A 27,859-nucleotide genomic window follows, 5' to 3' on the forward strand; every position below is an offset into this window, starting at 1 on the left:
TGCCAACAACTGCTTTTTATTTTAATCAAAATTTCCTATCAGCACTGCCAAAAGAATACATGATGCTGTCAATTTGTGAAAAAGAATTTCAACGAATGTTGTGTGTACTGCTCAAAAACCTGACATCTCTCTGCCACTTCAAACGCGACGGTAAATGCCCCACATGCTAAGTGAGCTGCCATCGCTGGAAAAGCTACCGTCTTCCATCCACTTTGAATATCTATATCCTGTCGGAGAAAAATACCTACAAAATCCGTCTTTCCAGACCATGCTGTCGCTGTTAGAAAGAATAAATCTTATCCTCAATCGTCGAGAGTCCTTTTCGCACTCCACAGTTGAGAAATAGCGTGTTCAGTAGATGTATCACAATTCGAGTGTGACGGAAACTACACCATTTCAACTACAAGTATAACCTTTCTATCCTCCAAGTGACTTCTGTCTGTATCCATGCCTCATTCTTTCAAATAACTTTTCTTTTGTTTTCCTTTTCTTGTCCATCTTGAGTCTATATCTCTCTTCCCTCTCCCTCTCATAAATTCCTTGCCAATGCACTTCCCCGGTGAGTGGCCACAACCACATCTCCCTTGGATGATCACCGTCATCTGCAGCTTCTGCTAAATCTTCATCCATACTCTTTAGCAATGTACTATCAAAATACTTAGCCCACATAAATCCTTTCCGTAGCTCAACTGGGTGCTGCTCTTCCAGTGCACCAGAAATTGGATCTATAAAAACCATCTTTCGTCCACTATGATAAGCCCAGACATTCACAAGGACTTCTAATACCCGACAGTAACAATGCTTTTTCTGTTGATATTTAAAAAATGTAAGTGACGAATGTTAAACTCCATGTGAGACCAGAAAACGTGATCTAAATAACATACCTCAAGTTCTGAAGAACCCAACAAACAAATACTTCTATTGCCAGAATTGGCGTGTAAGGCATCCAGAGAATCAACAAACATCCTGTAGTTTAAATACAAAATTTCAGTTATATTAATCATCCGCAAGTTCCTTTGTCTCAGGAGCTGTAACAGAAAAGCAGAAAATGTTGTGATTAAATTACCGAGAAAACATGACAAACTCAACGAAGGAACGAGTTGGCATCACCCAACTATGCAAGGCAGACCAGTGACCACCATCTTCTGGCATGGGAGGGAGAGCTTCTGTATTTGAGGGCAAGTTATACATCCAACGAAATGCATCTTCAAAAACGTTTCTGCATTCATTTTAAGTAAAAAAAAAAAAAAAACAAAATCATACTCTATCTTGATGAATTAATGAACTCATTGGCATTTGCTTTATTGATATAAGAAACCTAAATGCCTCATAAATCTGTGTGAATATCTATATGAATTAACGTTTTGCACATGCAGCCATGCACACATTTTGAGATTGACAATGCCCCCATCATTTGGGTTCATGAAAAACAAAATCTCTACACCTTCGTATTTCTATTTTTGTGCTTGACAATATTAGAGAGTAGTCGGCAGATAAAGAAAATTAACTTTTGTAATCCATGATTCCTGTCAGCTTTGTTCACACAGCTTCCAAACTGAGGTCCACCGCCGAACCTGACAATTTTTAAGGGCGTACTAGCAATTGCTAGATTGGTATCTTGGGGTTTTAGAGCTTAAGACCACACGGGAGAAACCAATGTGCCTCAGCCAGACCCACTGAGCTAACATCAAAGGTAAGTTGTGGTTGGGTTTAGTGTACTGTATACCCAAAATTTACTGTATAGAGTAACGCAACTGGACTCATTATTCCATGGATTTTGGCTCTAAGTGTACCATTGGCATTGGATGACAATAGGGAACCTCGCTCTCATAATACCAACATCCATTGTTTAAAAGGAAAACTAATGAAAAAGGCTTGAAAACTTTGAGTTTTAATGATAAGAACAAATTTTTGTACCAGACAGCCCTATGCGGCCACTGTCCCACCCACTGTGAGAGAGTGGTTGCATACAGCTGCCTCACCAAAGAATTCCTCATTCAAGGAGGTATCTCTGTGGAGCATGGCATCACTTATTAGATTCCCAAACCCTTGATAACAATCACAGTTATATCTCTCATTCACCAAATTTTCAACTAATATACCATACAAGTACCTGCAGTGTCCCTCATTTAAGATGTCGCATGCAGACCAAAACGTGAGTGCATCTTTACTTCCTGTCACTCCACCATTCATGTTCAAGCATCCCCAAAAGTATATCACATCACCTTTTGTGTTGTCTTGTATTGCTTCTTCCAAAACCCTTTCAGCTTTCTTGGACAAAGCAACCTGCTTTGAAAAACAATGATGAATATGATGGCAAACTAAAGAACAATGCATGCCTACATGCACTTATGAGGTGTTTGATTGACTGGACTAGGACTGATATGGGTTATTCAACACGAATATCAGCTTGGACCAGACATGGGGTTAATAAACAACTGATAAGCTGGGACCCTTATGCAGGCTTATTTTGTACCATTTAAAATGAGGGGTGTAAATAGAACCAACCCAACCCAAACAAATCCCATGTATCAAAACGTGCCCTAAAGAACAATATTATATGTATACAGAGTATAGATTATACACACACACCCCTACATAAATTCATACATCAATCATTATGTACAAGTTTCAATACTTGTACCATATATGTTTCCTTGTAACTATACTTCTGTTCAATTTATCTGTCACCAAAACCATTCAAAGGAATCTAGAGTTTTGTGTGTCTATATAGGAATGTATGTTTGTAGGCAAACATGAGTCATCCATGCAAAATATAAGTCATAAAATGTTATATAGCTATTTATGATCCCGATTATTCTATATTTATTCAGAATCTTGTGTTCATCTATTTGCTTGGACGACAAGGATGCCAATTACATGACTATACTTTGTTTATTTTTTTATTTTTATTTTTTTGCAGCGACAATAATTAAACAGAAACTGATTAAATATACAGTTTGGACCACTGGACAAGATTGATTGTGGAACTTAAATGAGATTAGACAAATGCTTCTGAATAAAATTACCAAAAATAAGAAATACCTTACTACCAGCAGCACGCCAAGATTGAAACCCAATCCAAGGTCGCTTATGAACGCTATCCACCTTGTTTGCAATAGCAAACATTCCACCAATCTCACAGAGAATATTGCGATAGTAAGTTTCATTCAATACGGGAAGCCGGTCAACAGCATCCACATCATCTGATGTTGACCTCTGTGTTCTTTTTGACTACCACATACATTGTAGGATAATTTAAAAAACATTAGGCAACTGTTCAGATGTAAGCATTATTTTGAAACTTCAAAAAGAACTGGAGCTTTTGCATTAAAACAAAGTTTCTAGCTGTTAATTAAATGAAAGCATACAGTAAACGCAAGTTTAAAGCTTTCATCGTTGTCCTTACAAGAAATGCATCTTAATACAGCATAGGATATTAGAAAAGATGATAAGTTTAACCACGAGAATAGTGAAAATAATGAATCTTGAAGGTATTAAAAAACATACAGCATAAAAAATAAAAAATAAATAAAAAAACAGAAAGAATAAAAAAGGAACTCACAAGGCTTAATCCACGGTACAGAGAGCCATGGTGCAAGAACGGCCAGGTCCCAGACCCACTGTATATCTCATAAATGCATACTGTCTGGCCTGTCCTCTCAAGTTCACCCTCATCCCTCTCATTTGCTTCAAATCTAAGCTTTTCAGCTTTTCGGGCATTACGATATATGTCATCCCATAAACCAGGATCTTTCTCCATTCTTTCTGATAGCTACAAGAAAGAATGTCCTGTTTCAGATGTCTTTCGAGAATGACTATAAAAAAGGGAGGGAAAAGAAGAGTCGAAATTGACCTAGAGACACACAAGTTCTGTAGTTTCAGGAAATGACATACCTCCTCCATTTCTAATGTCTCATATTCTTCAGAGCTTACAATTTCCTTGAAGAGATCCCAATCCAATTGAGTTGGAATATCTAATGCCGAATCCCAAGTTACATTTTCAGAGATGTTTGGTGAGTAACCAAAACCCAACAAGTCTTCTTCTAGGGCATTAACAACACTAGTGTTTTTCCAGGATGATTGCTCATCAATGTTCATAACATTTCCTGTTCTGTAATCTATTTCATTCCCTAACAAATTCCACTCCCAAGTACCCTGTTGAAGCTGAGAGATTGGCCCTGGCAGCAGAGCATCTGATGGAAAATTTAGCACATTCTCCAAAAGCCTTGCATAACCGGTTATGCATTCTGATGCCAGCAAGTTCGTAGCAAGCAGCCTTCCCGAAGAGGCAACCGTTCGAGCAAATTTAGAAAGTTTCCCATTTGAAATCATAAGTGAGAAAGCACTCATTAAAGCATCAGGATTATGTTTTGGGAAAAATATCATGTGAACTCCATCAACCACCTGTAATATCACAAATGTAAAAGACAATAAAACAGACACCTTCACTTGTATAAGAAAATTACTGTCAGGACAAAAAGAATTTGAATGAACTCACATATTTCTTCAAGACAAGAAAATCAGGTGCAATAACTGGGATCCCAAAGGTCATGGCACGGATAAGTAATGGCGGAAAACCCTGCAGATCTTGTGAAGAACCGTAGAGAACAATGTCAGCCATTAATAACACACTGTTCACATCACCATTCAAGCCATAATGCCGTACAGATCCATGAAGAAGTCCCAGATGTGAAGTAACTTCCTACACGAGAGATCAATGGATCAAAATGACTGAATAAATGCCAGTGCAAGAGTAAAACACGCCAGAAGATTAACCAGATATCACAATGAAATATACAAAGGACATCATTTTCAGTCACCGTTGTCATTCTGTCAGCAACCAGATTCATATCGCAATTTTTTTTTTTTCAGTTGCCATTAGCCAGAAAAATCATTTGTTGGGAAAATAGAGGCGCTTGAATACATTAGATAAGATGCAAGAAGCTCAAATTGTTATGCATACTGGGGCAACAGCATAATCCAGAGGCATCGATTAAGGCTAATTACCTGGAAAGCATCATCAGAGGCATTACCACATAAGAAAACAAATTTAAACGGCTCTCCTGCATCATCCCTCCTTGCATATTTTATTAGCAGTGGCCCTATAGAATGCATTGCCACAGCATAGTCCCATGAAAGCTCATCGTAGAAAAAAGAACTTCCAACAACTACAACCAGCATATCATCTTCACTAAATCCATTTATCTTCCTCAACTGATTCTTGGAGTGGGTTGTTCTGTACCTTTCTGCAGCCCAAACATCTACTGGTGATCCCGGAATGACAAAGAAGTTTCCAGTGTCAAGAACACTATATAACATCTGACACAGGATGGAAGGAAAAAATAAGAAACTTAAGAAACCACAGAACAATCATTTTGCAAAAATAATTAGGAATACAGTGCAACAAAATATTTTTAAAACAAATGAAGGCAATATCTACCGGCAGAGTGAAATCTGGAAACACGACAATATTAGCTCTGCTAAAAGCACTTTTCCAATGAGAAATAAGATTCTTCAAGCCCATTTCTTCATACACGGGAAGCCGATTTGCAAGTGTATCTTCTTGAATTATCCATATCAGTGGTACTGAACAAAAAGGCTCCTGCATAAGGCTGCATGAATCTAAATCTCACTAATCATAGCAAGTTCAACTGAAGCAACTTTATGCATGCATTTCATTATGTGAAAGTACTAGCTTGAGTATGCTTTTACTTTTGGTATACTTAACTATGATATACTGCGGTTATAAAAGAAAAAAGAATGAGAAAAGAGAAGGTAGAAAATTCTTTATGAGAACATTTATATTGTTTCTGAAAGAATTAAAGAAAGACAAGAAATTTAAAATAGTAAAATGGAGCAGACCATGGGTTAAATTTATAAATAAATAAATAAAACCACAGCTGATTTAAGTTTACTGCCTCTCATGCCTCATCTTAAATACCTGCAGTAACCACGTCTTACCCTCAAAATCAAAAAATAAAAATAACAAAGGAATATATCATAAGTTTGTGGACTTAACAATTAGCTTTAATAATATATACTGCCTCTTGCCTTGACTCCAACTTCCCAAAAAGTTTTGTATCCAATCTATTGTTTATATTATTTTACCAAACCTCTCTCTCTTCCCCTCCCTCCTTCCTTGAAATATACCTTTTATTTATTGGTGTCTATCCCTAAAGGAAAGGATTTGAAAAGTTGCTACTACTAATGCTGCAGTTAGTCATAGTTACTGAGTCCTGATCAGGCGATATTGCTTCAAAACACAGGCGTGCTAATACCAAATATTTGTTGGCTACCCAAAAAACATAACTTATTATGGTACAAACTTTTTATATGCTCTGTAAATCTATAACAACTTCTAACATCTATTCCGAACTCCACGTGGTAATACAAAACATATATTAGACACATTCTTAGCAACTTCCACGTTTTGTATTTTCTCCCAAGTTGGGTTGCCATAAAATGAATAACAAATCAGTCTAAACATATGATCAACCAACCAGTGAAAATACTCTGGGTTTATGAGATGGGATATGAATGGATCCATGGTCATGTAGGTAGTGCATGCAAAAGAAATCCTCTTAAAGTTAATTACAGGACCATAGAAGGACTGTCATACAAACCCACCTTGAAATGGATTCTTTTGCTTCCAGTGAGTCAGCAATGACACCTCCAAAACTGTAGAAAGTAACAGGTGTCAATATCTTGCCAAGTAAACCAACCAAGGGTAAGGGTAAATTTTGAAGTTACTTCAGTATCAACAAATTTTGAAGACTTTCAGTCCAATTAAAAATAAAAAAAACAAAAATTAGGGTAAAAAACCCCAAATACAAAATAAGAGGCGAACGTACATTGACCAATCAATAAGCCCATAACTCTCCGGAGCTAAAATGGAAATCTGGCCATTAAATTGCTCCCACATTTTATGTGCTTTACCATTCGCTACAGAAAAAATCTGTTACATAGGCATTGCAAGAGCGCATAAGTAGCAGTTGAGTACATAGGTACTTATTTCTATGAATGATTTGATTTAGTAACACAATTAATTTGCACTTCTACTTCCTTTTCCCATACAAATGAGCAGCATATGCTACTAAGATAACAGGATCCACTTTATCCCCCTTGTAAACTTTAAGAACCCTCGCATCTTGTTCTATCCACACCACCCAAATACAACCATCACACACTGCAATTCTGTAAAAATTTTGCGTTCTCCCAATCCATTAGCAAAATGTCCTCAATTACCAAAGAAATACATGAAAATTTATTTTCTTTGGGGCATTGTTGTGGGCATCATTTTCCTGTGAAATTCCAAAATCAGCCTTTCTTCTTTATTCATGGGGATTGGAAGGCAGCTGTATCTTAATCCTACAATATTGTTTAGTTTAGCCATTTTGCAATTATAATTTGATAAACTGAAGGAAGTTATACGCATGGTTCTAGCACAGGGATTAAAGAGGTTGTTTATTTATCATCAGAAAACAGCTTGTTCCCAAAGTTTGGACCTCTCTGTTCTGCATTCACATTTAACTTACTAACGCTATCGCTCGAATAAAAAAAATAAAAATATTTTGTTTCTCATCAGATGGTAAAACAAAATTATGAGCACATTTGCACTAAGAACTGACCTTAAGTTCATAACCCAGTTTCTTGATATTCTTCATCACGGTAATCAACATCAAAGATTGTGGATCTTTCTTCATGTTTCCCAAGATCTGACAAGTATCAAAAGTAGGCACAACCAAAAGTGAAAATCAACTCGGTGCATAAAACTTGTTGAATTAAATAAGATTGCCTATTATGGTGAGTATGGTAGCCAATGATATTGAGGTACACATCTCCATATTCTAATTATTATATGAAAATAAAGATTTAAACAAGACAGGCAGCTTCAAGATACTTCTAACCATATATTTACATTCACAAGAAAATTGCATATACAATAAACATAGAAAGAGAGGACCAGATGTCTTAAACAAAGAAGAATGGCATATGAGATGAACACAAAGATCAAGCTTACACATAACCATTAGCCACTCTATGCTTTAATACGAGGCAGCATTGTGACATACAGAGATCAAACGGAATGTTTTCCAATAAAATATACTGGTCCTGTGAGTTACTAGAAGAGAATTACTAGTTATTAGAAGAAAATACTGAAAGCCCCTTACACTACCATAAACCGGCTAGCTCAGCTTCAAGCAGCCAAATTATTGAGACCAAAAGATTTAGCCTATTTATCAAAACAGGGTTTACCATAAACATACAGTCCAATATGTCATCCAGCCAAAAAAAAAGAAAAAGGTCTGAGGAGTTGGACTACTTCGTGCAATGAAAATTAGTTCTTCATTGCAAGATCTGCTTATTCTTGGTGGGCATCTGCTGCTTCAGAGTTTAAAGAGTTGGCATTTTCTGCTATCCACACCTCATAAATGTGTAATTAAATACGTCCCCGAAAACTGTCCTTCCACACGACACAAGAAAACCAAACTAGTATGCCAGGACATGTTGCACCCCCTCCTTCATAGGCTTTTTTAAAGATTCAAGTGATACGGGTGGCATTCAAATATCTCTCCAAAATGAAAATATTACTACCCAAACACCTCATTTACCACTCTCATAAAGTACATTCTGATAGCATCAGCCTCTGCTGATAGATAGCTCCAATTAATCTCCACCCCATTCCAACAAAATTGTTTTCTCCGTCGTAACGTATCCAAACCCAACGAAATAATCCCTCCTATTTCATTAGAGAAAACTGTACATCGGAACCATAAAATACATATTTTAATGCTAGGGAGATTAAAATTCTACTTTCCTTATTGGCCAGAATCAAAAATCTAGTTTACCAGCTCCCGATATGCTCCCATTGTCCAAAAGTGCTCAAGTAAAAGACCTCAAGCACACTTTGATAAACACGATTACTACGAAATGTAATTTCAAATTTCAAATTCATAACAAACAATCCAGATTCAGGCAAATGCAGCAAGAAAATAACACTCACAAGAGCAAGCCTCGGCGGTCGAACACCAATCCTCGCCTCATTTCGAGCCCGATCAAGCCCATCACCCTCCACGACCCTCTTCGAAACCCTCCCAGGCATAAACCTCAAGGTGCTCCCAAACTTCAAGCCTTCCCTGAGCAAGCGCCCTCTCTCACTCCCTTGCCTGAAGACCAAGGTCATGGAGCTCTGCAACAGCATCGTGGCCACGGCGAACACAAAGAGCGCGAAGATGAGGACCGCGTAGAACGCCGACTTTCCTTTGAAGGGAAAAAGACAGAGCAAGCCCTTGCGATAGAAGCGGTGGTGCGATCTCGGCGGGGGGCGAGGGAAAGGTTGTCGATCCGTGAAGAGCCCCCTGGGTCGGTCTCTCTGGTGGATAGGGTTAGGGTTCCGCTTAAAAGGAAAGCGATCGCGAATCGAGTGGAAGCCGAGATCGGTACCGCCATTGTCGTCGAGGATAGCTGGAGGAGACGATGAGTTCCGGCCCATTGCAAGGAGTTAATATTGTTCTTTTATCCTCGTAGGCTATTTTCCCGGCAAAGTGACGAGAAGCAGCCTCCGAGAGAGAGAGAAAGTAAAGGAGGTGATGGTGGGGTGCTGGTGCGATGTGGCATGGACATGGAGAGAAAGAGAGAGATAGCGAGATATATATATATACATACATATATATATATATATATATATTTATATATGGAGAGAGAGAGAGAGAGAGAGAGAGAGAGAGAGAGATTCTACCTTCGAAGAGTTGAGGGACGGCCTCACCGGTGTTAATAGTGGGCCCTTTTGGTGCTTAGTTGCAAGTTAAATCATTTAACTTGTTGGACTTGATGGATCCAGTCCCATTGATGCTAACTTCATGTGACGGCTACGAAAGCCCAATACTAAGTTAAGGTTGAATTCAAAACTTATTCGTTTAACTTTTAATTAATTTTAGTCATAAACAATCAAATTATTTAGGGTCCTTATCACAAATAGTTTTTGAAATTGACCCACACTATCAAGATAATTCTTGGTATTGAAAATCGATTAATGCAGTCACTAAAAAAATATCGCAAATCAATTTGGTATTTCCGTCGCAATTATGTCAAATATTATGTTATATGCTAATGTGGCACATAAATGGGTCCCACAAGATTTATGGATTTTTATTGGTACCTGAAATTGATCCACACCATCAAAATGGTCCATAGAATTGAAAATCGATCAATGTAGATCTTGAAAAGAGGTGTCATAAATCAATATAGCTATTCCGCCACATTTTTTTCAAAAATTTTGTTATGTGTTTATGTGAGTTTAATAATTTAATATTTAATTTAAAAAGTTATCAAAATACCTTTTTGAACAATGGGATTATCTCAAGGCAAAGCTAATCGCTCTCCATGTTACCAAGATCACTAGGGAAGCACCCAACAAGCTCTCTAAGTTTAAGGTTGTGAGGCTGTCGATCACCCAAGTGTTAACTGAATGTCATAGAAGTCGTCGTCAATCTAAGGTGTAACTAAAGGTGGTCCCAATTCGATGAAGGGTGTCAAAAGATGTAAAGATGGACGTTTTGAGATTTTTTTTTTTTTTTTTTGCAGAGGAGACAAAGAAGGCTACCATAGATGGAGGTAGTGGGGTGTGAGTTGGGATTAGAGGTGATTCCAGGACTAGGTTACTGGGTTGACAACTTTTTTTAATTTATTATTAAATTATTAAACCTATTTTTATTTATTTTTAAGTGAATTAGATTTGTGGGATTCATTCATGGGTCACATTAGCACATAAATAATTTTTGGCAAAATTGTGACAACACCACCACATTGATTTGAAACACTTATTTCTAAGACTACATTGATTGATAAACAATTTCGGGGACCATTAATGACCCTAAAAAAAAAAAAACTATTTTATGAGACCCATTTATGTGCCACATCAGCACATAACAGAACTTTTGGCAGAATTGTAACGGAAGAACCACATTGATTTGCGACACATATTTTCAAAGACTACATTGATAGATTTTCAATTTCAAGGACCATCTTGATGTTGTGAGTCAATTTCAGGGACCATTTGTGATAAAAACCCAATTATTTATTTGTTAACTTCGTTGTACTTTAATCTCTACCTACACAGTGTACAAACCATTGAGTTTTATTTAGAACTCTTACTATTTGATTGTGACTTGAAACTTACTTTCAATTCTTTCTTTAATGAAGATTAGTGATTTCTAATCTTCAGAGCTTTCACAAGTCATGAGTGACACCTAGCAGTGTGTCATGGCTACCCAAAACTAAGCAGAAGATGCGGAGAACCTATTCCAACTACCTATTCAGTTGGAATTGCAATGCAATAGTCCTTTTCTATATCAATACTCTTGATCACATTATTGGGTTGATAGTTTATTCATGCCTACTATTTAATGTAATTTTTTTATGTAAGGTGCGAACTGCACTTTGTGCACCTTACGTGTGGACAAAATATAATATGTTGGATCTAATCTTACCAGTTGAAAACAAATCAATCATAACAATCTAAGGGTGAAACTGGATCATAAATGATCCATCATTAAATCTAAAATAGGACCCGACAACAATTAATCTCCCCCTCTTGTGAACGATTTCAAAAAATTTGTAGTCGACTTCCTTCCTGTTCGAGACTCAATCGAAGTTGTCTAGTGCTTCTTGTATCCGGCCCAGCGTTCGAAACTCACTCAACTTCCACACTGCATGTTCAAAACTGAGGCGAAGTTGGTTTGAATATTTTTCAGTCTGTTTGACAAAAAGAACGTGTTGCTTGCTTCCTTCGAGTCGCATTCAGAGTCCTTGCACAATACTCGACGTCATACTTCATTCTCCCAAGTAAATTTGAAATTTGGTGAGTTTGAAAATTTGGAACCCTATAAATAACGGTTGTTATTTCCATTAAATTTGATTAATTAATTTTTTGAAATCTTGTCCCTGGATTTCATTGTTCGATGATTTTACCTTGCAATTTCGTCAAATTATTTTAATTTCATTAATTTAAGATTTTTGGTTTCTTAGTTAAAGTTTGATTTTCCACAAATAGGTATAAAAGTCCGTTAACCTTTTGGAGTTACTCTTAGCATTTTTGCATAGACTTCGATCCAACAAACGCATAGGCAAAAACCAGGTTAAAACGAAGGAGAAATAGGTAAGAAAATCAAGGATATTTTTGTATATTGGATCTTCTATAATAGAAGGTCCCAGATTGTTGGAAGGGGGACCTAGCCATTTTTAGAAAAGCAACCAGTTGCACAACTCGAGTCACTAATCAGAACTGCGACATTGAACTAGTTTCTAGGCAACTTTTCCGACGGCTTTCTTGGCCAAATCCGGTGGCTTCAAGCGACGCCACCACTGGTAACAACTCAGCGCCACCCCACGATCATTTCCCACCCAGAATTCTCAACATTGGATCGTCGTACAAGGCGTATCGATGCTGGATGTTTTCTAGATTTTCAATGCTGGGGATTGGCCCCTTTTTCAGCCACCCTGACAACACTCACCACCGGTCCACCACCATTTGATAGCTCTTGGTCCCAAGAACAAAACCCAAGCTACAGATTAGACGTTGAATCTCTGACGAGTCCATGACGAGGTACACTATTTTTCGGCAATCCACGACTTTGACGGTGAAATTCGAGGTTCTCCGGCCAGTGTTGCACTCCGGCGGAGGTATAAAAATTGTCACTCTTCACCAGCTTCATTTTGACATACACGTTGCCAGAAGACCTGATATCCCTACTTCTTAATTTTTACACACTCAAGTGGAGTGTTGTAGTTAATATTGATAAGGAATGTGATTAGTAAACTAGTGGCTCGTTTACTAATCTGTAATCAGAACGAGGGAAATTGAATTGAAGATGAATTGAATTAAGGAGGAATTGAATTGATAAGGAGTTGGAATGAAGTGGAGTCAGAATCATATTCCTGTTTAAGTTGTTTACTAAAACTTAGTAGAATCAGAGTATGATTGATATTGATTCATATAAGATGTTTACTAATTCAATTGATTGGAATATAAACTTATGTGATTACTAAAATGCCCTTATTCTAAGTAAATAATTTTTATGCCAATAATTCTTTTCTTCGTGTTTTTATTAAAACTCTAATTCTTTTGTGTTGTTTAAAACTTTGTGAAAAAAGCTTTAAAACATGACATTAATTATCTTTCAGTTTTATTTTTGAATTAAGTACCTAAAACTTCCCAACTTTTTAGTGTCATTTCAAATTGGTTTCAACATTTTTAAACATTCCAAACAAGTACCCAACCTATTGAAAATGTCACATTTGTTAAGCCTTACTTAATGTTAACATAGATTATATTCAAAACCCACCAATTGGGTATATCATGGTCGACATTAATATTAGTTGGCTCAAAATTTGAATATCAAACGTAGGTTATATAATATGGAACCCCATGATCAAATAAGTATTGATTGAATTGAAAATGAACCCAAATTGAAATTACATTAGGAGGGCAATCTCCTAACAAAGAAAAGGGTTAAGGATTCAGTTAGGGTTTCAAGGAACTTGTTTCTACTCATGTGATCCTCATTTGTCGATTTCTCAGCTCGTAAAACTTCCAGTTCTTCTTTGTGGGAGGTAAGGATGGTGGTGGCCACATCATGATAGTCCATAGCATTTCAACAACCTCCATGATCTTCTCGATGTTGGTGACTTGAGTTGTAGGTGGAGTTGGTGGTTTTGTGTTGGGTTTGGAGGTGATGGCATGATAGGGTGGTGGTGACTGTTAGTTGGTGGAGGTTATGCTTTCATGACTTTCTATAATTTGAAGACAAAGTAAGTTCTAGCTAATTTAACAGATTTTTAACTGGAACTTAACGAATATGACATTTTCAATAAGTTGAATACTTGTTTGGAATGTTTAAAAAGATTCGGGACAAATTTCAAATGACATTCAAAAAATTGGTGGGTTTTAGGTACTTCATCCTTTTTTTTCTTGGAATTATCTTTTAGTTATAAACCTAGCAAACACAATAAAAACCTAACATCAGCCTCCCTAACCTAGCCATGCAGTCACTTTTCATCGATTTAGATTTGAGCGTTCATTGTTCCAGATCATATGGTGGGGGCGGTCTTTGCTGTGAGAGACACAAATACAAAGGGGAGGGATTGCTCAAGGTGTTTTTTGGGTAGAAACTTTGATTCCTAATGGAGCCTTCTACCTAGAGTCCAAATACCACGTCTTTATAGGTAATCCAATTCCGAGAAATTTAGGAATTGGACTCTGGATATTGGGTGGACCCCACCTAATTTCTATTCCCTAAGTGCTAGTAAACACTGGAATGTTTTGCAAGGACTGCAATTCTGTTCTCCCCATTCAAACCCTGACTGGTAAACACGCCACAAATGTAGAATCCAATAATATTTGGAGATAAAATCCCTTTAGAAAGCCCCCCCCCTCCCTAAATTTTTCCTTTCAAACATGTTTAAACTAGAAGAGTCTGGTTTCTTTCTAAATCATCATGGACGCTCATTGCTCTAATGCTAAAGCAACTATTTGGGATTCTATGTCATAAGCTAAACAGTCCGGTGGTACAAACAGAAGCATATATGCAAAATCGTGTTGTTGTTAACACTGAGCGCGAGTTGATAAGGCGAACTCATGTGTGTGCTTCCACAAGCTGCAAACAATGTCATAATGATGGTAAGAACCAACCAATGTGTCAAAAACAAAAAAGATGGTTCATATCATCCTCAATTCATACTCCAAGCAAGGATTCAACATTAACTAAATATATCAAACGCCTCTACGATGCAGCAAAAACACAAGAAGACATAATTGTCTAAATTCCAACTCCAATACATTTCTCTCTTTTCCGAATGAAACATTGAATGGAAATCTAGCAGACCTGACTATTTTAAAGCGTCGTTCCCCAGTGATATATTTGATCAAACGAACACAGGTTACTGCTTTTTCTCTTCAGCCTTCTTCGGCTAAAAGAAACAAGCAAATGGAGCCGTGAGGAAAATAATATAGTATAACAAATAAATCCTTCTAGGCCTGAAAGTGAAAGTGAAAGATCATTTAAAATAAGCAAAAAAGAAGTCTTCAATCCTTCTATATAAAAGCAAAGGTATGATGCATATGCAAAAGGCTATGGAATTGTCTTCCAAAGGCCTCGAAAGGCGCACACAAACACATACAAAATGCAAGAAGCATAAAATTGAAGTCCCTTGGGCAGTGTAAGGAAAGGCCGCCAAAGCATTCGATGGCCTTTAAGATGAATAATCCATAAAATATTATAAAATATTGACAGACAAATAAGGATTTGGATGTGAACCGGTGATGCAACAACTATGATTTGATATGAAGAGGTGACTGGGGTGCTTTTTAGATAACAAATCCCAACAACTCCGGTTCCCCAAATTCTTGCTTCACCTTGAAAATATGTTCAGGCAAAATTTCATGCACTTTCCATATTCCGGTAATAGTAAACACCAATGGTATTTGATGCACAAGACACAAATAACACACCAATCGTAAAATATGAAAACTGTGATCAAAATTGACGGTAAAGCAGATCAATTAGTATGGAAAGGCCAGTGAAGCCAATCTGAACTGTAATGCAAAACCAAAATGAAGGCATATATAAACATTGTCAACCATTTGGTTAACCACAGTGGTCAAGAGATACCATCACGACTCATTATCACAATCACCATGGACCATGCCTCATGTCACGAGTCATGAGTCTTACTTCCCATTTCAGAACAAAATGACCCTGACTGTACTATCACTATCAAAACCCACAAGCATATATAAGTCACGAATGGAAGCTTGAACCAGTCATGAGATGAAAGAAAAGGTATGTAAAAACTTATACCACCTTTATCTTATTGAATACGGCTTACGGGGAGAAAAAGGTACATGAACAACAAAAACCCAGCACAATGACACCAAAAGCTGACCCAAGGCTTTCGGAAATCATGATTTGTTTGCAATTTTTAAAACAAACGTTAAAGAAAATGCTATATAAGTGTCAGTATCAGTGTCAAAACTACCATAATTTGGAATTATCTTTCTGGGGTTCAAAAATTGAGTAGTTTTCAAGTTTTAATTACAATTTTCTTTCATTTCATCTGAAATTCAGCAACAGACAGTCACCAAACGGAAAATGGGAAAATTAAAAGAAGCCCAACGAATTTTTTCATCGATCAACCGAATGATTATAAATGAAGCTGGGAGTCAGTTGTGAGTAACTAAGTGAGGAAATTCAGTGTGGAAAACATACACTATAACCTGTGATGTGTGTGTGTGTGTGTGTGTGCATAGATCGTTATGCACTGCATGTAGCAAGGATAGCAATCAACAATGGTGATAACCTTTAAATCAATCAAAAGAATAGCATAATTACAAGTTTCAAGCAATGCACGTTACATGTTCGACGAAATGCCAGACAGAAGAAGGATACATTCGCTAACACACAAAAGCACTTAGCCCTTAGGAGTAAAATGTAAGTTCTTTTACCTTGGTGCCGGGGGCCGGTTGATGGAGCTCGTCGGCGGGGATAATAACGGGCCAGGAGTCGCCGGCGTCGCGGAACATCTGCTCGGTCTTGAGGCTCTGACCCTTTTCGAGGATCATGTTGCGGATGTCCTGGGCGGGAGTGGCGGTGGCGTCGTAGACCTGCTCGACGCCGTTGACGAAGGTGACGGTGATCTTGGGGGGCTGGTCGTCGGTGCGGCGCTTGACTTGGACGGCGCAAGAGGGGTTGGACTCCTTGGCCTTGCGGGCGTTGCACTGCGCCAGGAACTCCAGACACGACGCCGTTCGGGGGTCCAAGGCATTGAACTCGATTCTCACTCTCGATAGGAACTTCAACATAATTTCTGACTGATTCTCTCTTTGTTTCTTTGTTTTGGTTACTCGAGAGTGAGGGGCGGTGGGGATGAACAAGAATCGGCCCAATCTTATATACCAACTCTAACTACAACCGTCACTACAACTTATATACCAACCGTCACTACAATCTTTTCATATATTTTTGTTCACTTTCAAAGGAAGGAGCGATCAAAGTCGGATCTTATAGATGACAAATGAAGATGATGATTTAATATTTATGAATTTCATATTTAATAAGGATGAATTTCAGGTCTGTATTCCACACAGTACGTTTTGGATTCGATTTCTTAAGTTGGTGAATCATACGATAGTAGCTAGAGAAAGTTGAAATACCTATGTAAGTCTTCTTTGCCCCCGAAAGAATGGATTGTCATAACAAAACCACTAACTACTTATTCTTTCTTAAAAAAAGAAAAAGAAAAAAAAGGAGATGATGATTTAATATTTATGATTAATTTGATACCTAATTATGAGTAACATGTTATGTTGTTTAATCTCATTTTCTAATACCAAATTATATCTAGTTATAACTAGAAATATAAAAAGAAACAGAATAGAGAGATAAAAAAGAATTGACGCTTTGGGGATTATGACTTCCTTGTTTATTTGAATCATAAATAAAAACATAGTTTGCGTAGCTCAACGCACCCGAAAGCAACAACGACGACAAGATGTCAAGGCCTTTGAAAATGTTGGTGACACTATACGATTGTTTCATACGCTACAACCTAATGAAACCACTCTTAACACCTATTAATTAAATTAAATAACTTGTGTTTTTATCAGAGTGCAAGTATTGTTTATGAGAATGTGTTAAATGTGATTTTGATCCATCTCAACCGTTGTATTCAAACAGTTGGAACTACTTCGGCTTGTTAACAGAGTTTATGTACATATATATTGAATTGGTTTCTTTTTTAAAATTCAGCTCTTAAATTTGTACATGTGTTGTAATTCAGTCTAAAAGTAGTTTTAAAATTGTTAAAAGCGCTTTTTGGTCTGAATGTGCTTCAATCCGATTATTTCTTTAACAAATTAGTATTTGCAATTTGTGAGAGATAATGAACTCTTGATGTATAACTAACCAAAACCGCTTCATTGTCAGAGAAGCACATGAAATTGCTTACATTAGAACTTGCGCTTCTCACATAAGCGCTTCATTTTCAAAAGAGCCCAATTATAATGAAAAAATGAATTACAAAACACTTATGAACATAACTGCCTTTTGGATAAACATTTCCAAACGGGCCATTGGAGCATCCATCATAATTGGTTCAAACTGCAATGGACTGATGTCTCAAACGGTTAAGAATGTTTACCCTTTGCACTCGAGATCCCGTATTCAGATTCCTCTCTCCTCCAATATCGCTTTTATACAAAAAAAAAAAAAAAAGGAAATAAAGTGTAAAACCATCTAACAGCATAAAAGAACTATACTGGCATTAACACAATAGAAAGAAATATACAACGTCGTGCTTGACAGTGTCAGGTAAAAATAAAGAACAAGACAAGCTCAATGAGGGCTTATACAATAAAAAGAATATGCTTTCAGCTGAGTAATCACAGTACAACACTAGCACGTATGGTAAAATCTCAGAAAGTCAAAAACCTTGGGCCATTTACAGATTCATCGACGCCTATTCCGTGAGTAGCTTGGGGATCCTGTGTTGCCTCTGTAGTTTCTGCTCGGAGAATCTAGCGGTCCCCTGAACGAAGCATAAGCGCGTTTAGCTGATTCAGGTACTGAGTCTAACGGAATTGACTCCACAAAACATGCCGTGTTGATGTGAGTCCTCTCAAGCTCTGCTTGAAGTAATTCAGAGCTATACTGCTGGGCAAGTGCCTGAAGCATTCAACAATTTACTTTCGAGTTATTTGCAAATAAGAAAAAGACCGGGAACATAGAACTTTACTACGAGGTTTAACATGACAACCAATTGACGTGGTAAAGATTTCTTTCATCCTATTTACTATCCAATATTACTATTCTAGTCGACTATGCATACGTATGCACACATACCTGTCACCATAACCAACTAGTCAACTTGGCATTGTGTTTTAAACATTGTACAAGAAGAAATCACTAGAGAATTAAGGTTTCTTACAATGAGGTCATCAGGTGACACACTCATCCCATCCTGTCTATCATCAGCCGCCTCTTCACTTCCACGTGTTGCTCGTCGATTATGCCCTGGATTCTCCACATTTTCTGATACATTCTCAGTGGCTTTATCGAGAAGTACACCTTGTAAGGACTTCAAAGACTCCCTTGCACCCGCAGTTAAATATGGATTTAATGTTTGGAAATTATATTTGTATTTCACACTTGAATAAGATTACAATATGAGTATATATACTAGTTGTGAGCCAAAAGCAAGTCACAACACTTTCTAACTAAGAGAAAACAAACCTATAACAAACTAACAGTTTTCCTTAGTCTCTAAGTATTATCCCTTGAGGATGAATTTACAATAGTATCCTTAATATCCCCCCTCAAACGAAACTGGAGAGGTCGAAGTGGAAGTTTGGCACGGAGGAACAGAAATCTGGGCTTGGACAGAGACTTAGTACATATATCAGCGACTTGGTCCTGGGAGCATATGAAATGAAGAGAGACCTGCTGAGCTAGAACCTGTTCACGGATATAATGATAGTCGATCTCGACGTGTTTGGTGCGAGCATGGAAAACAGGATTCTTAGCAAGAGACAGGGCAGAGATATTGTCACACCAGAGTTGAGGAGAGCAAGGTAAACAATACCCAATATCAGTAAGCAGTTTACAAAGCCAAGTGATTTCAGAGGCAGTGTTAGCAAGGGAACGATACTCAGCCTCGGTGGAAGAACGAGCAACAGTGAGTTGCTTCTTAGCACTCCAACTAATAAGAGAATTGCCCAGATAGATACAATAACCTCCAGTAGAGCGCCTGTCTAACGAACAACCGGCCCAGTCAGCATCGGAGAAGGCCGTGAGAGAGAGAGGAGAGGAGGATTTAGTAAACCATAGGCCAAGATCAAGAGTGCCCTTAAGATAGCGAAGAATACGCTTGACAGCTTGAAAATGGGACACTCGTGGAAGATGCATGAACTGACAGACAAGATTAACAGCAAAACTAAGATCAGGCTGTGTCCAGGTTAAGTATTGGAGAGCACCTACCAAGGATCGATACTCGGTAACATTTTCAAGAGGAGGAGAGTCATGATCAAGTTTGGAGGTGCTAAGGGGTGTAGCACAGGGCTTGGCACCAACCATGTTTGCTTTAGTAAGCAAATCAAGAATGTATTTAGTTTGAGATAAGAAAATACCAGTAGAGGAATGTTTGACCTCAATGCCAAGAAAGTAGTGTAAAGTGCCAAGGTCCTTGATGGGAAACATATCACTGAGTTTTTGAATCACAACTTGACAGGCAGCAGAGGAAGGACCAGTAACCAAAATATCGTCCACATAAACCAGGATGAAGATTAAGGAAGGATCCGTTTTGACAAAGAGAGAGTGGTCACTCTGAGAACCAACAAAGCCAAGTGAATGAAGAGCAGCATGCAGCTTATCATACCAGGCTTGAGGAGCCTGTTTCAGACCATATAAGGATTTATGGAGCTGACAGACATGATTTGGTTTAGAGGGATCCTGAAAACCAGGAGGTTGCTGCATAAAGACTGATTCAGAAAGAGTACCATGCAAGAAGGCGTTGCTGACGTCAAGTTGATTCAAGAACCAGTCAAATTGAACAGCGAAAGTAAGGAGAAGACGAATTGTCACAGGTTTAGCCACAGGGCTAAAGGTCTCAGTGTAGTCGAGGCCTTCTTGTTGATGAAATCCCTTGGCAACCAGCCTGGCTTTATAACGATCAATAGAGCCATCGGGCTTCCTTTTAATCCGAAAGACCCATTTACAACCCACTAGGTTTTGAGAGGGATGGGAAGGAACCAATGACCAGGTTCGAGTGTGTAAGAGAGCAGTAAATTCCTCCTGCATTGCAGTGCGCCAATGGTGATGTTTAGAAGCTTGAAGATAAGTGGTGGGAAGATAATCTGGTAACAAGTGAGAGGGTAGAGGATGTTTAGTGGCAGTGAGGGCGCGAGGCCTGTGTATACCAGATTTTGAGCGAGTTTGCATAGGATGAGTGTTTAACAGTGGGGAGGAAGAGGCAGGGGGTGGGGAAGCTGAGAAAGAAACAGGGTGAAGAGGAGGGTGAGTGGAAAGGACAGGTTGAGGAGAAGGGACAGGAGGAGAAGGAGGAGGGATCGAGGTAAAAGTAAGAGAAGATGGTATAAAAGAGGGGGAGAGGGGAGAGGGAGGGTGGGAAGAGAGAGGAGGAGGAGGAAGAGTATGAAATGGAAATTGAACCTCATCAAAGACCACATGCCGAGAGATGTACAGTCTCCCTGTAACAGGATCAAGACATTTGTAACCTTTATGGTGAAGGCTGTACCCCAGGAAAACACAATGCTTGCTCTTAGCATCCAGCTTGGAAGAAATATAAGGCTTCAACCATGGGAAGCATAAGCAGCCAAAGACTCGCAGTGTACTGTAATTAGGAGCTTTCTGGAAAAGAGACTCCCAAGGAGAAGGGCGAGATAGAGTAGGCAACCGATTTATGAGATAAATGGCAGTGGCAAACGCATCAACCCAATAGTTATGAGGGACTTTAGAGGCTGCCAAGAGAGTTCTTGCAATTTCCACAACATGGCGATGTTTACGTTCTGCACATCCGTTTTGTTCAGGAGTGTGAGGACAGGACAGTTGACGTTGAATGCCATGTTGAGCCAGGAAATTGGAAAATTGAGTGCTCAAGAATTCACCACCAGAATCAGATCTTAGAGCAATTATTTTAGTACACAGAACATTCTCAACCAATGACTTATATTGCATGAAACACGAGAGTACATCAGATTTGTATCGCAGAGGGTAGAACCAACAATATCTAGTAAAGTCATCCACAAATATGACATAGAACCGAAAACCTTCCTTAGAAGCAATAGGAGAGGGGCCCCAGACATCCGTATGAATTAGTTCTAGAGGTTTCTTTGTAGTACTAGTAGTAGAAACAAATGGCAACCGAGAACTTTTGCCTAATACACAAGATGAGCAAAGAGAAGTGCTCTTATTCTGTAACAGAGAGATACTAGAGAGGGAAGCTAGCTTATTAAGAACTGCAACAGAAGGATGGCCCAATCGTCCATGCCAAAGAGTCCTGGAAGCTTTGGGAGCAGCAGTGAGAGCGAGAGGCCTGGCAGTAGTACAAGAATGTGGAGGAAACTGATAGAACCCATGCTGAACAGGACCTTTAAAACGCATCCTCCCCGAAGAAAGATCCTTCACAACGAAGTGAGATGGATAAAGATGCATAGAGACTTGATTATCAATTAAAAAATGATTGGCAGACAGAAGATTGTGTTTCAGAGCAGGCACATACAACACAGATTTGAGTGCAAAATTACTAGGGGAAGCAGTAAGAAGAGAAGAGCCAGAATGAGTGATAGGCAAACCTTTGCCATCACCAATATACACTTGTTCACGGCCTGTGTAAGCTTCAGGATTCTGGAGCGTGGCATAGTTGTTGGTCATGTGAGATGTGGCACCGGAGTCGACAATCCACGGAGAAGAAGAAGGATTGGAGGTGCTAGCAGCCAAAGCCGATTGAGAGGACTTGGTATTATAGTGAGGATCCATGCGATGAGGACAAGCGCAGGCCTCATGATCAGATTGGCGACAGATTTGACACGAGAGTTTCCGGGTGGATGAAAAATTAGGGCGAGCACCACGATTGAACCTCTGATTATTGCCTCGATGAAATTGGGAAAACCTCTGAGAATTAGATTGCCTGAAATTACCTCGATTATACTGATTGCTCCGATTAGAATTACGATCCAGTCCACGACTGGAATTGTTGAAAGATGAAGAAAACTGAGCAACAGGACCTTGAGAGACAGAGTTGACAGGCAAAGGTAGAAGACCAGTGGAGGTGTTGTAAGCCTGAAAGGAAGACACAGGGGTACTTTGTTTGCGACTGGTCAATTGAATCTCTTTGCTGAGAAGCAATCCATGTAACTCATCAAGAGTTGTAGAGCCGAGACGAAATTGGATAGCATCCACAAAAGAATCAAACTCAGGAGGTAAGCCATGAAGAACCACAGAAATTAATTCAGAATCTTCAACTGGAGCACCAGCACTGGCAAGAGCATCTGCAATTTCTTCAGTGCGTTGAAGATATTGAGCAGCAGTGAGATCACCTTTGGTAAGATTCCGAAGGCGAGATCTGAGTTCATGGATATGAGAATGGGAGGCAGCAGCAAGTCGTGACTCCAATTTGGCCCAGAGTTCACGAGCCGAAGAAACGCCAACAGTATAGGGAATTAGGGATTCAGAGAGAGAGGAGTTGATCCAGATGAGGATGTTCTGATCATTTTCATACCAGGCAATATACGCCGGATTGAGAGTGCGAGCACCAGAGGAATCAGTGAGAAATTGAGGCGGCGCCACCATAGAGCCATCAATCAGCCCGGTGAGATTGTAACGACGAAAGATTGGAGCAAAGAGAGCACTCCAGGTCAGGTAATTGGTAGTGGTGAGCTTAATCGGAACCATAGATCCAATGTTCTGGATCGTAATCGAAGAATTAGGGTTTGAAGAAACAATTGGGGGAAAAGATTGAGATTCTGAGGCCGAGGAGGAATCAGACGCCATGATTGGAGATACAGAAATCAGAGGAGAAGACAAGCAATAGGATTGCAAGATCAAAGACGAGCAAGAACAAGATCAAAGAAAGAAGATCGACAGAGGAGCGGGAAAAAGCAAAGAAAAGCAGAGAAGCGGGAAAAATTGGGGATCGAAAGGTCGTGAGACTCAGGCGGGTGATACCATGTTTGGAAATTATATTTGTATTTCACACTTGAATAAGATTACAATATGAGTATATATACTAGTTGTGAGCCAAAAGCAAGTCACAACACTTTCTAACTAAGAGAAAACAAACCTATAACAAACTAACAGTTTTCCTTAGTCTCTAAGTATTATCCCTTGAGGATGAATTTACAATAGTATCCTTAATATTTAATACAGTCTCGAAGTATTCAAGCTGCATTATTTACACAAAGGGGAAATCTCTTAGAACCACATCCGACTATGCATGATCAATGATGGTAATGACTTGCTCACTCCCAACGAGATATCATATGAAATGAACACTCTGTAATTTTCTATTTCACATCAACCTTTCAAGGTTTTATTTTTATCACATATACATATACAATGTATATATGTATATATTTTTACAAGGGAAGTTGTCAAAATATTTTTCCATTTTTTATATGCATAACGTGTTGGATACATTAATATCTTATCAAAATTAGGTGCATTTAGAACAAAAAGGTTTTATCTCAGAGAATATCATTCATCGAGCACCCAAAGGAATGTGGTGCAATTGCCATTTATTGTTGCTCATCACCAAAGCCATATGCAAATTAAACCATCAACTTGATACAACATGCATACTGCAAAAATCTTTTACCTCAAGCATTAGCTGACAGAAACCATTTGCATCAAGTGACCTAAGATCTTTCGATTCATATTCATGGAACAGGCTGATAAACGTGTCAATTAGACCTTCAGCAAGAATGCCAAGTGTCTTGTCCAATAAGGGCTTCGCACCAGAGAATACCTGGAAAGTCGAAATTGATTTCATCAAGTTTATTGAGAAGACGACTCAAAAGTCAGAGCTAAGAATATGAAACCGCATATATGCATAAGTCCTAACCACTGGAAAATAACATATAGAAAGAAAAAAAAGAAAGATATTTACATGCTCATTGGAGCAGGCAACGTACCAATTCATACTATGGCCTAAAGAATAAAGACATCAAAAATTAATATAATACATGGCTTGCACTAAGTACCTCTGCATGCACAGCTACCAAAGTGTGCAGTAACTCCACAGCACACCCTGCAAGACACCATTTTATTATGAGGTTCCAGTTCAGTTACTGAAAAAAAAATACTAATAGAAGTACAACTATAAATGCCAAATGCTAAATTCTTAAGTTTCTTACTTTTACAGCAGGTGCTGCTCCCCATTGAACACCAGAATCCAACAAATAGTTCCAGGCAGCAGTTCTGATCAAATTTGCCTGAGAGGAAAGTGAACTGTTAAGTTTCACGTAAAGGACTAAAGAAAGTGCATCATAACGTCAATCCATGTCCACTTGAATTTCGTGAACAAATGATAGGAGCAAAAAATGTCGGCCGTGTTCACATAAAGGACGGAATGATTGCAGGCAAATTTACTCACACAACCGAACAGGTGTTGAACCTGAAAAGTTGCAAACTCACCCCTTCCCCAAAAGAATGGGGAGAGAATATGTCGTGTGGCACAAAGGAAATGGATTGCCTTATTATAAACAAAGTAAAAAGAGATTCTTTCAGAAAGAACGCACCACTACACTCATTTAGTTATATCATATATGAAGTTACAAACACATCAACAGAAGTGGACCTATAACTTTAACTACATTTTCTTATTAGCCAAGAAGGCAGTAAGTGTAGAAAATGCCCACACAGTAACACAAACTGACAAATGAGAAAAGCAAGATAATATAGTAGACCTACAGAAGAACATGATCGATGTGCGTGTTTGTTGGGGTGTTCAACTATACCTTAGCAAAAGTATATTGCTCAAGGACCTTCTCTTCAAGACCAGAAAATGACATAACTAGGTCTTGTACGTCACCATCCTCCTCCTCTCTTTCCCTTTAAAAAGTAAATAGAAAATATATAGCAAGGTAATCAGGCATAACCAAACAGGTCATATTAAGTGCATAAAAGTTTTAAACCATCAATAAATGAGCATGAGTCAACTATCAATCGATGAGCATCACCTACTGGTCCAATGCTTTGTTTGAGTTTTTTAACTTTTTTTATAACCTGGAACATCCACATCTTTGACCCGACTAACCTCTAAGGGAACATTTTGACCCTCCATTTCGAATGGCCAGGAAAACCCATTGGTCTATCTACTTGACACTAAATTCAATACCACCTTCATTATCGCATTCTTATCACAGGTGTAGCAAATTTTCATGTGAACTAGTAGATTTCAACAATCGACTTATGCATTTTATTTATTTTCTACAAGTGTTATTGGGGGAGGGGGAATTGAACATAGAACCTCATGTGGATGAGTAAATGCAGTTAACCATTTGAACTAGAAGCCCTTGCTTCACAAATGAATCTTTAAACAAAAGAACAATATCCTAAAGCCTGCTCACATGCAAATTCTAGTCAGTCTTGATCCAACCAAATAGTTATTGAATATGACTACGCCTTTTGAAAGTGGAAGATACAAGATAGTAGCCAATATGATTTCTGGTTCTTGGGTTCCCACTTCAGTGGATTATATACAACATTCCATATATCAGGTATATCCAACTGCTCCTAATAAATAGGGCAAGAAACACGATGATATCCTACGGTTCAATGAAGAGAAAAATATGGCCCACATACCTAGACTGTAGCCAGATGTGCTTGTAATTTTTGTACAACTCATAAGAAAGTTCTTCTCTGCAATAGCCAACATTACTCAAGACTATTAACAACTGTTGATGTGGGCCAACACTTCCTGGGAGATCAGACTTTTCTTCTAGGGTATGAGAATATCCATTTTGTACATGTGAACTTCCTTTGGATTTGTTTACGGAAAGCTCACTTCCAATGCGCTCTAGATGACCTGATTAGTGTGCAGAGAATGGAAGCATCACAACCGGACATTAAATACTTAACATGAAGTTGAGTTAGGTAGTCATCCATCATACCTGCAAAATCGAGCATACAGTTCAAAAAAGCAAGTCTGACAGATTCTTGTGTTTCTTGGAGTTGCATGAACATTTCTTCCGACTTCGTAGCCTCAGTTCTTAAAGATTGAATCATCCTGAAATATATAATACTGTTAATGATGAATACATAAATAATGAGTGAATGTTCTGAACTTCTGCAGAGAAACAGGTAATGAACACTTAAAAAATCTTGAGCATGTCTATCAAATAAAAACCCTTGATTAAGTCACGCTTAGGGACTTACAACTTGATTTGATCCATTGCTGATGTCATAACATTACGGAATGCTAGAGGCAAGAAAGAGATTGTGTAGGGAGATTTATTCCTTTCAAGAACTGATACAGGAACCCATGTCTCGTCTTTTGAAATCTCTGCAGTTGATGCCCGCATCCATGAGCAAAGCCTTAGGATATAAATCTTCGTAATCTCTGACTGAAGCGCTCGAGTTGCAGTTACTATTACAAAAACAAGTCCAACCTTCAGAACACTTCAAGAAACCAGCACATTGCAGGTAAAGAGAAAGCTAAGATACCAGCAATAGAAGGAGCTGATTCCTTTGCTTGGAAAGCTTCACATGCTTTAGATATTTCTGTTATGGCATCCCTCATATACGGTTGCAGAATATTTGATTCTTCAAGATCACGGAATGTATTGCAAACCTGCATCAAGAACAAGAGTGATAAAATTATAACTACTTACCGAACGTGGGTTTAAACTGAAGATATGCAAAGAACGACGGTCGAATGGAGTTTGGCATGAGCTGATACTAAATTTTGATCTGAAGCATATAAATACAGCATATAGAATTAAAATACATTTTAATATTTATATTTGTAAGGCTCCCTATCTCTGATTAGAGTCATAAGACAAAGAAAAAAGAAAAATACCAACTTAAATTTGAAGGAAAATCACCATTTCTCTTTACACTATCCAGATAGCCTTATTTCTAAACAAAATAAAGTATCAAAGAATGTAGAACAGAGTTGATCAAGAAAATTTGTCATTCTGCGATTACAATAGAAAATACTCAGTTTTACTAAAAATTACAAACTATATTGATAAATTTTGTACTCAAACATATCCACGTTCATCTATGTACCTAAGCTTAATGAACCAAGCCTTCCATTTATGTAATTCTAATTGGTAATAAGCAGG

The 27,859-nt window shown here is 38.3% G+C and overlaps 3 protein-coding genes across 4 annotated transcripts; all 3 read right to left on the reverse strand.

The window, feature by feature from the left end:
* Positions 1-9,643, reverse strand: LOC137748473 (uncharacterized). Of its 2 annotated transcripts, none has more exons than XM_068488628.2 (14): positions 9,008-9,643; positions 7,632-7,718; positions 6,855-6,958; positions 6,631-6,681; positions 5,444-5,615; positions 5,011-5,322; positions 4,502-4,705; positions 3,898-4,407; positions 3,566-3,775; positions 3,046-3,234; positions 2,114-2,286; positions 1,067-1,219; positions 885-966; positions 1-807 (listed from the first exon to the last, which is right to left on the reverse strand). In XM_068488628.2, exons 1-14 carry the CDS (start codon positions 9,494-9,496, stop codon positions 418-420), a joined length of 3,126 nt encoding a protein of 1,041 aa, XP_068344729.2. In that variant the 5' UTR covers positions 9,497-9,643; the 3' UTR covers positions 1-417. The 2 variants fall into 2 exon arrangements, with proteins under 2 accessions (XP_068344729.2, XP_088539374.1); XM_088683248.1 differs by having other exon boundaries at positions 6,855-7,304; positions 9,008-9,627.
* Positions 9,644-10,373: 730 nt separating this feature from the next.
* On the reverse strand, positions 10,374-16,861 carry LOC148698412 (uncharacterized). The gene is made up of 2 exons (XM_088678043.1): positions 16,505-16,861; positions 10,374-10,445 (listed from the first exon to the last, which is right to left on the reverse strand). The coding sequence occupies exons 1-2, from the start codon at positions 16,859-16,861 to the stop codon at positions 10,374-10,376; spliced, it is 429 nt and encodes a 142-aa protein (XP_088534169.1).
* A 7,526-nt stretch (positions 16,862-24,387) lies between these two features.
* On the reverse strand, positions 24,388-27,831 carry LOC148698413 (exocyst complex component SEC5D-like). Its single transcript, XM_088683254.1, has 9 exons — positions 27,804-27,831; positions 27,237-27,363; positions 26,949-27,159; positions 26,684-26,799; positions 26,376-26,598; positions 25,529-25,622; positions 24,926-25,003; positions 24,773-24,819; positions 24,388-24,537 (listed from the first exon to the last, which is right to left on the reverse strand). Exons 2-8 carry the CDS (start codon positions 27,310-27,312, stop codon positions 24,787-24,789), a joined length of 831 nt encoding a protein of 276 aa, XP_088539380.1. The 5' UTR covers positions 27,313-27,363; positions 27,804-27,831; the 3' UTR covers positions 24,388-24,537; positions 24,773-24,786.
* Between the last annotated feature and the right edge of the window lie 28 nt (positions 27,832-27,859).

This window comes from Pyrus communis, chromosome 2, assembly GCF_041283825.1.
Source record: "Pyrus communis isolate YQ-2024b chromosome 2, ASM4128382v1, whole genome shotgun sequence".
In the NCBI taxonomy this organism is placed as follows: domain Eukaryota; kingdom Viridiplantae; phylum Streptophyta; class Magnoliopsida; order Rosales; family Rosaceae; genus Pyrus; species Pyrus communis.

Coding starts and splice junctions, on each gene's coding strand:
- LOC148698412 (XM_088678043.1), bottom strand. CDS start 16,861: ATGTTGAAGTTCCTATCGAGAGTGAGAATCGAGTTCAATGCCTTGGAC. Junction 10,446..16,504: donor AACCGGCCCCCGGCACCAAG/GTAAAAGAACTT, acceptor GGTGATCGACAG/CCTCACAACCTTAAACTTAG.
- LOC148698413 (XM_088683254.1), bottom strand. CDS start 27,312: ATGAGGGATGCCATAACAGAAATATCTAAAGCATGTGAAGCTTTCCAA. Junction 27,160..27,236: donor ATCAGCTCCTTCTATTGCTG/GTATCTTAGCTT, acceptor TTTTTGTAATAG/TAACTGCAACTCGAGCGCTT. Junction 25,623..26,375: donor CACATCTGGCTACAGTCTAG/GTATGTGGGCCA, acceptor TACTTTTTAAAG/GGAAAGAGAGGAGGAGGATG.
- LOC137748473 (XM_068488628.2), bottom strand. CDS start 9,496: ATGGGCCGGAACTCATCGTCTCCTCCAGCTATCCTCGACGACAATGGC. Junction 4,706..5,010: donor CCTCTGATGATGCTTTCCAG/GTAATTAGCCTT, acceptor TCTCTCGTGTAG/GAAGTTACTTCACATCTGGG. Junction 4,408..4,501: donor TTCTTGTCTTGAAGAAATAT/GTGAGTTCATTC, acceptor GTGATATTACAG/GTGGTTGATGGAGTTCACAT.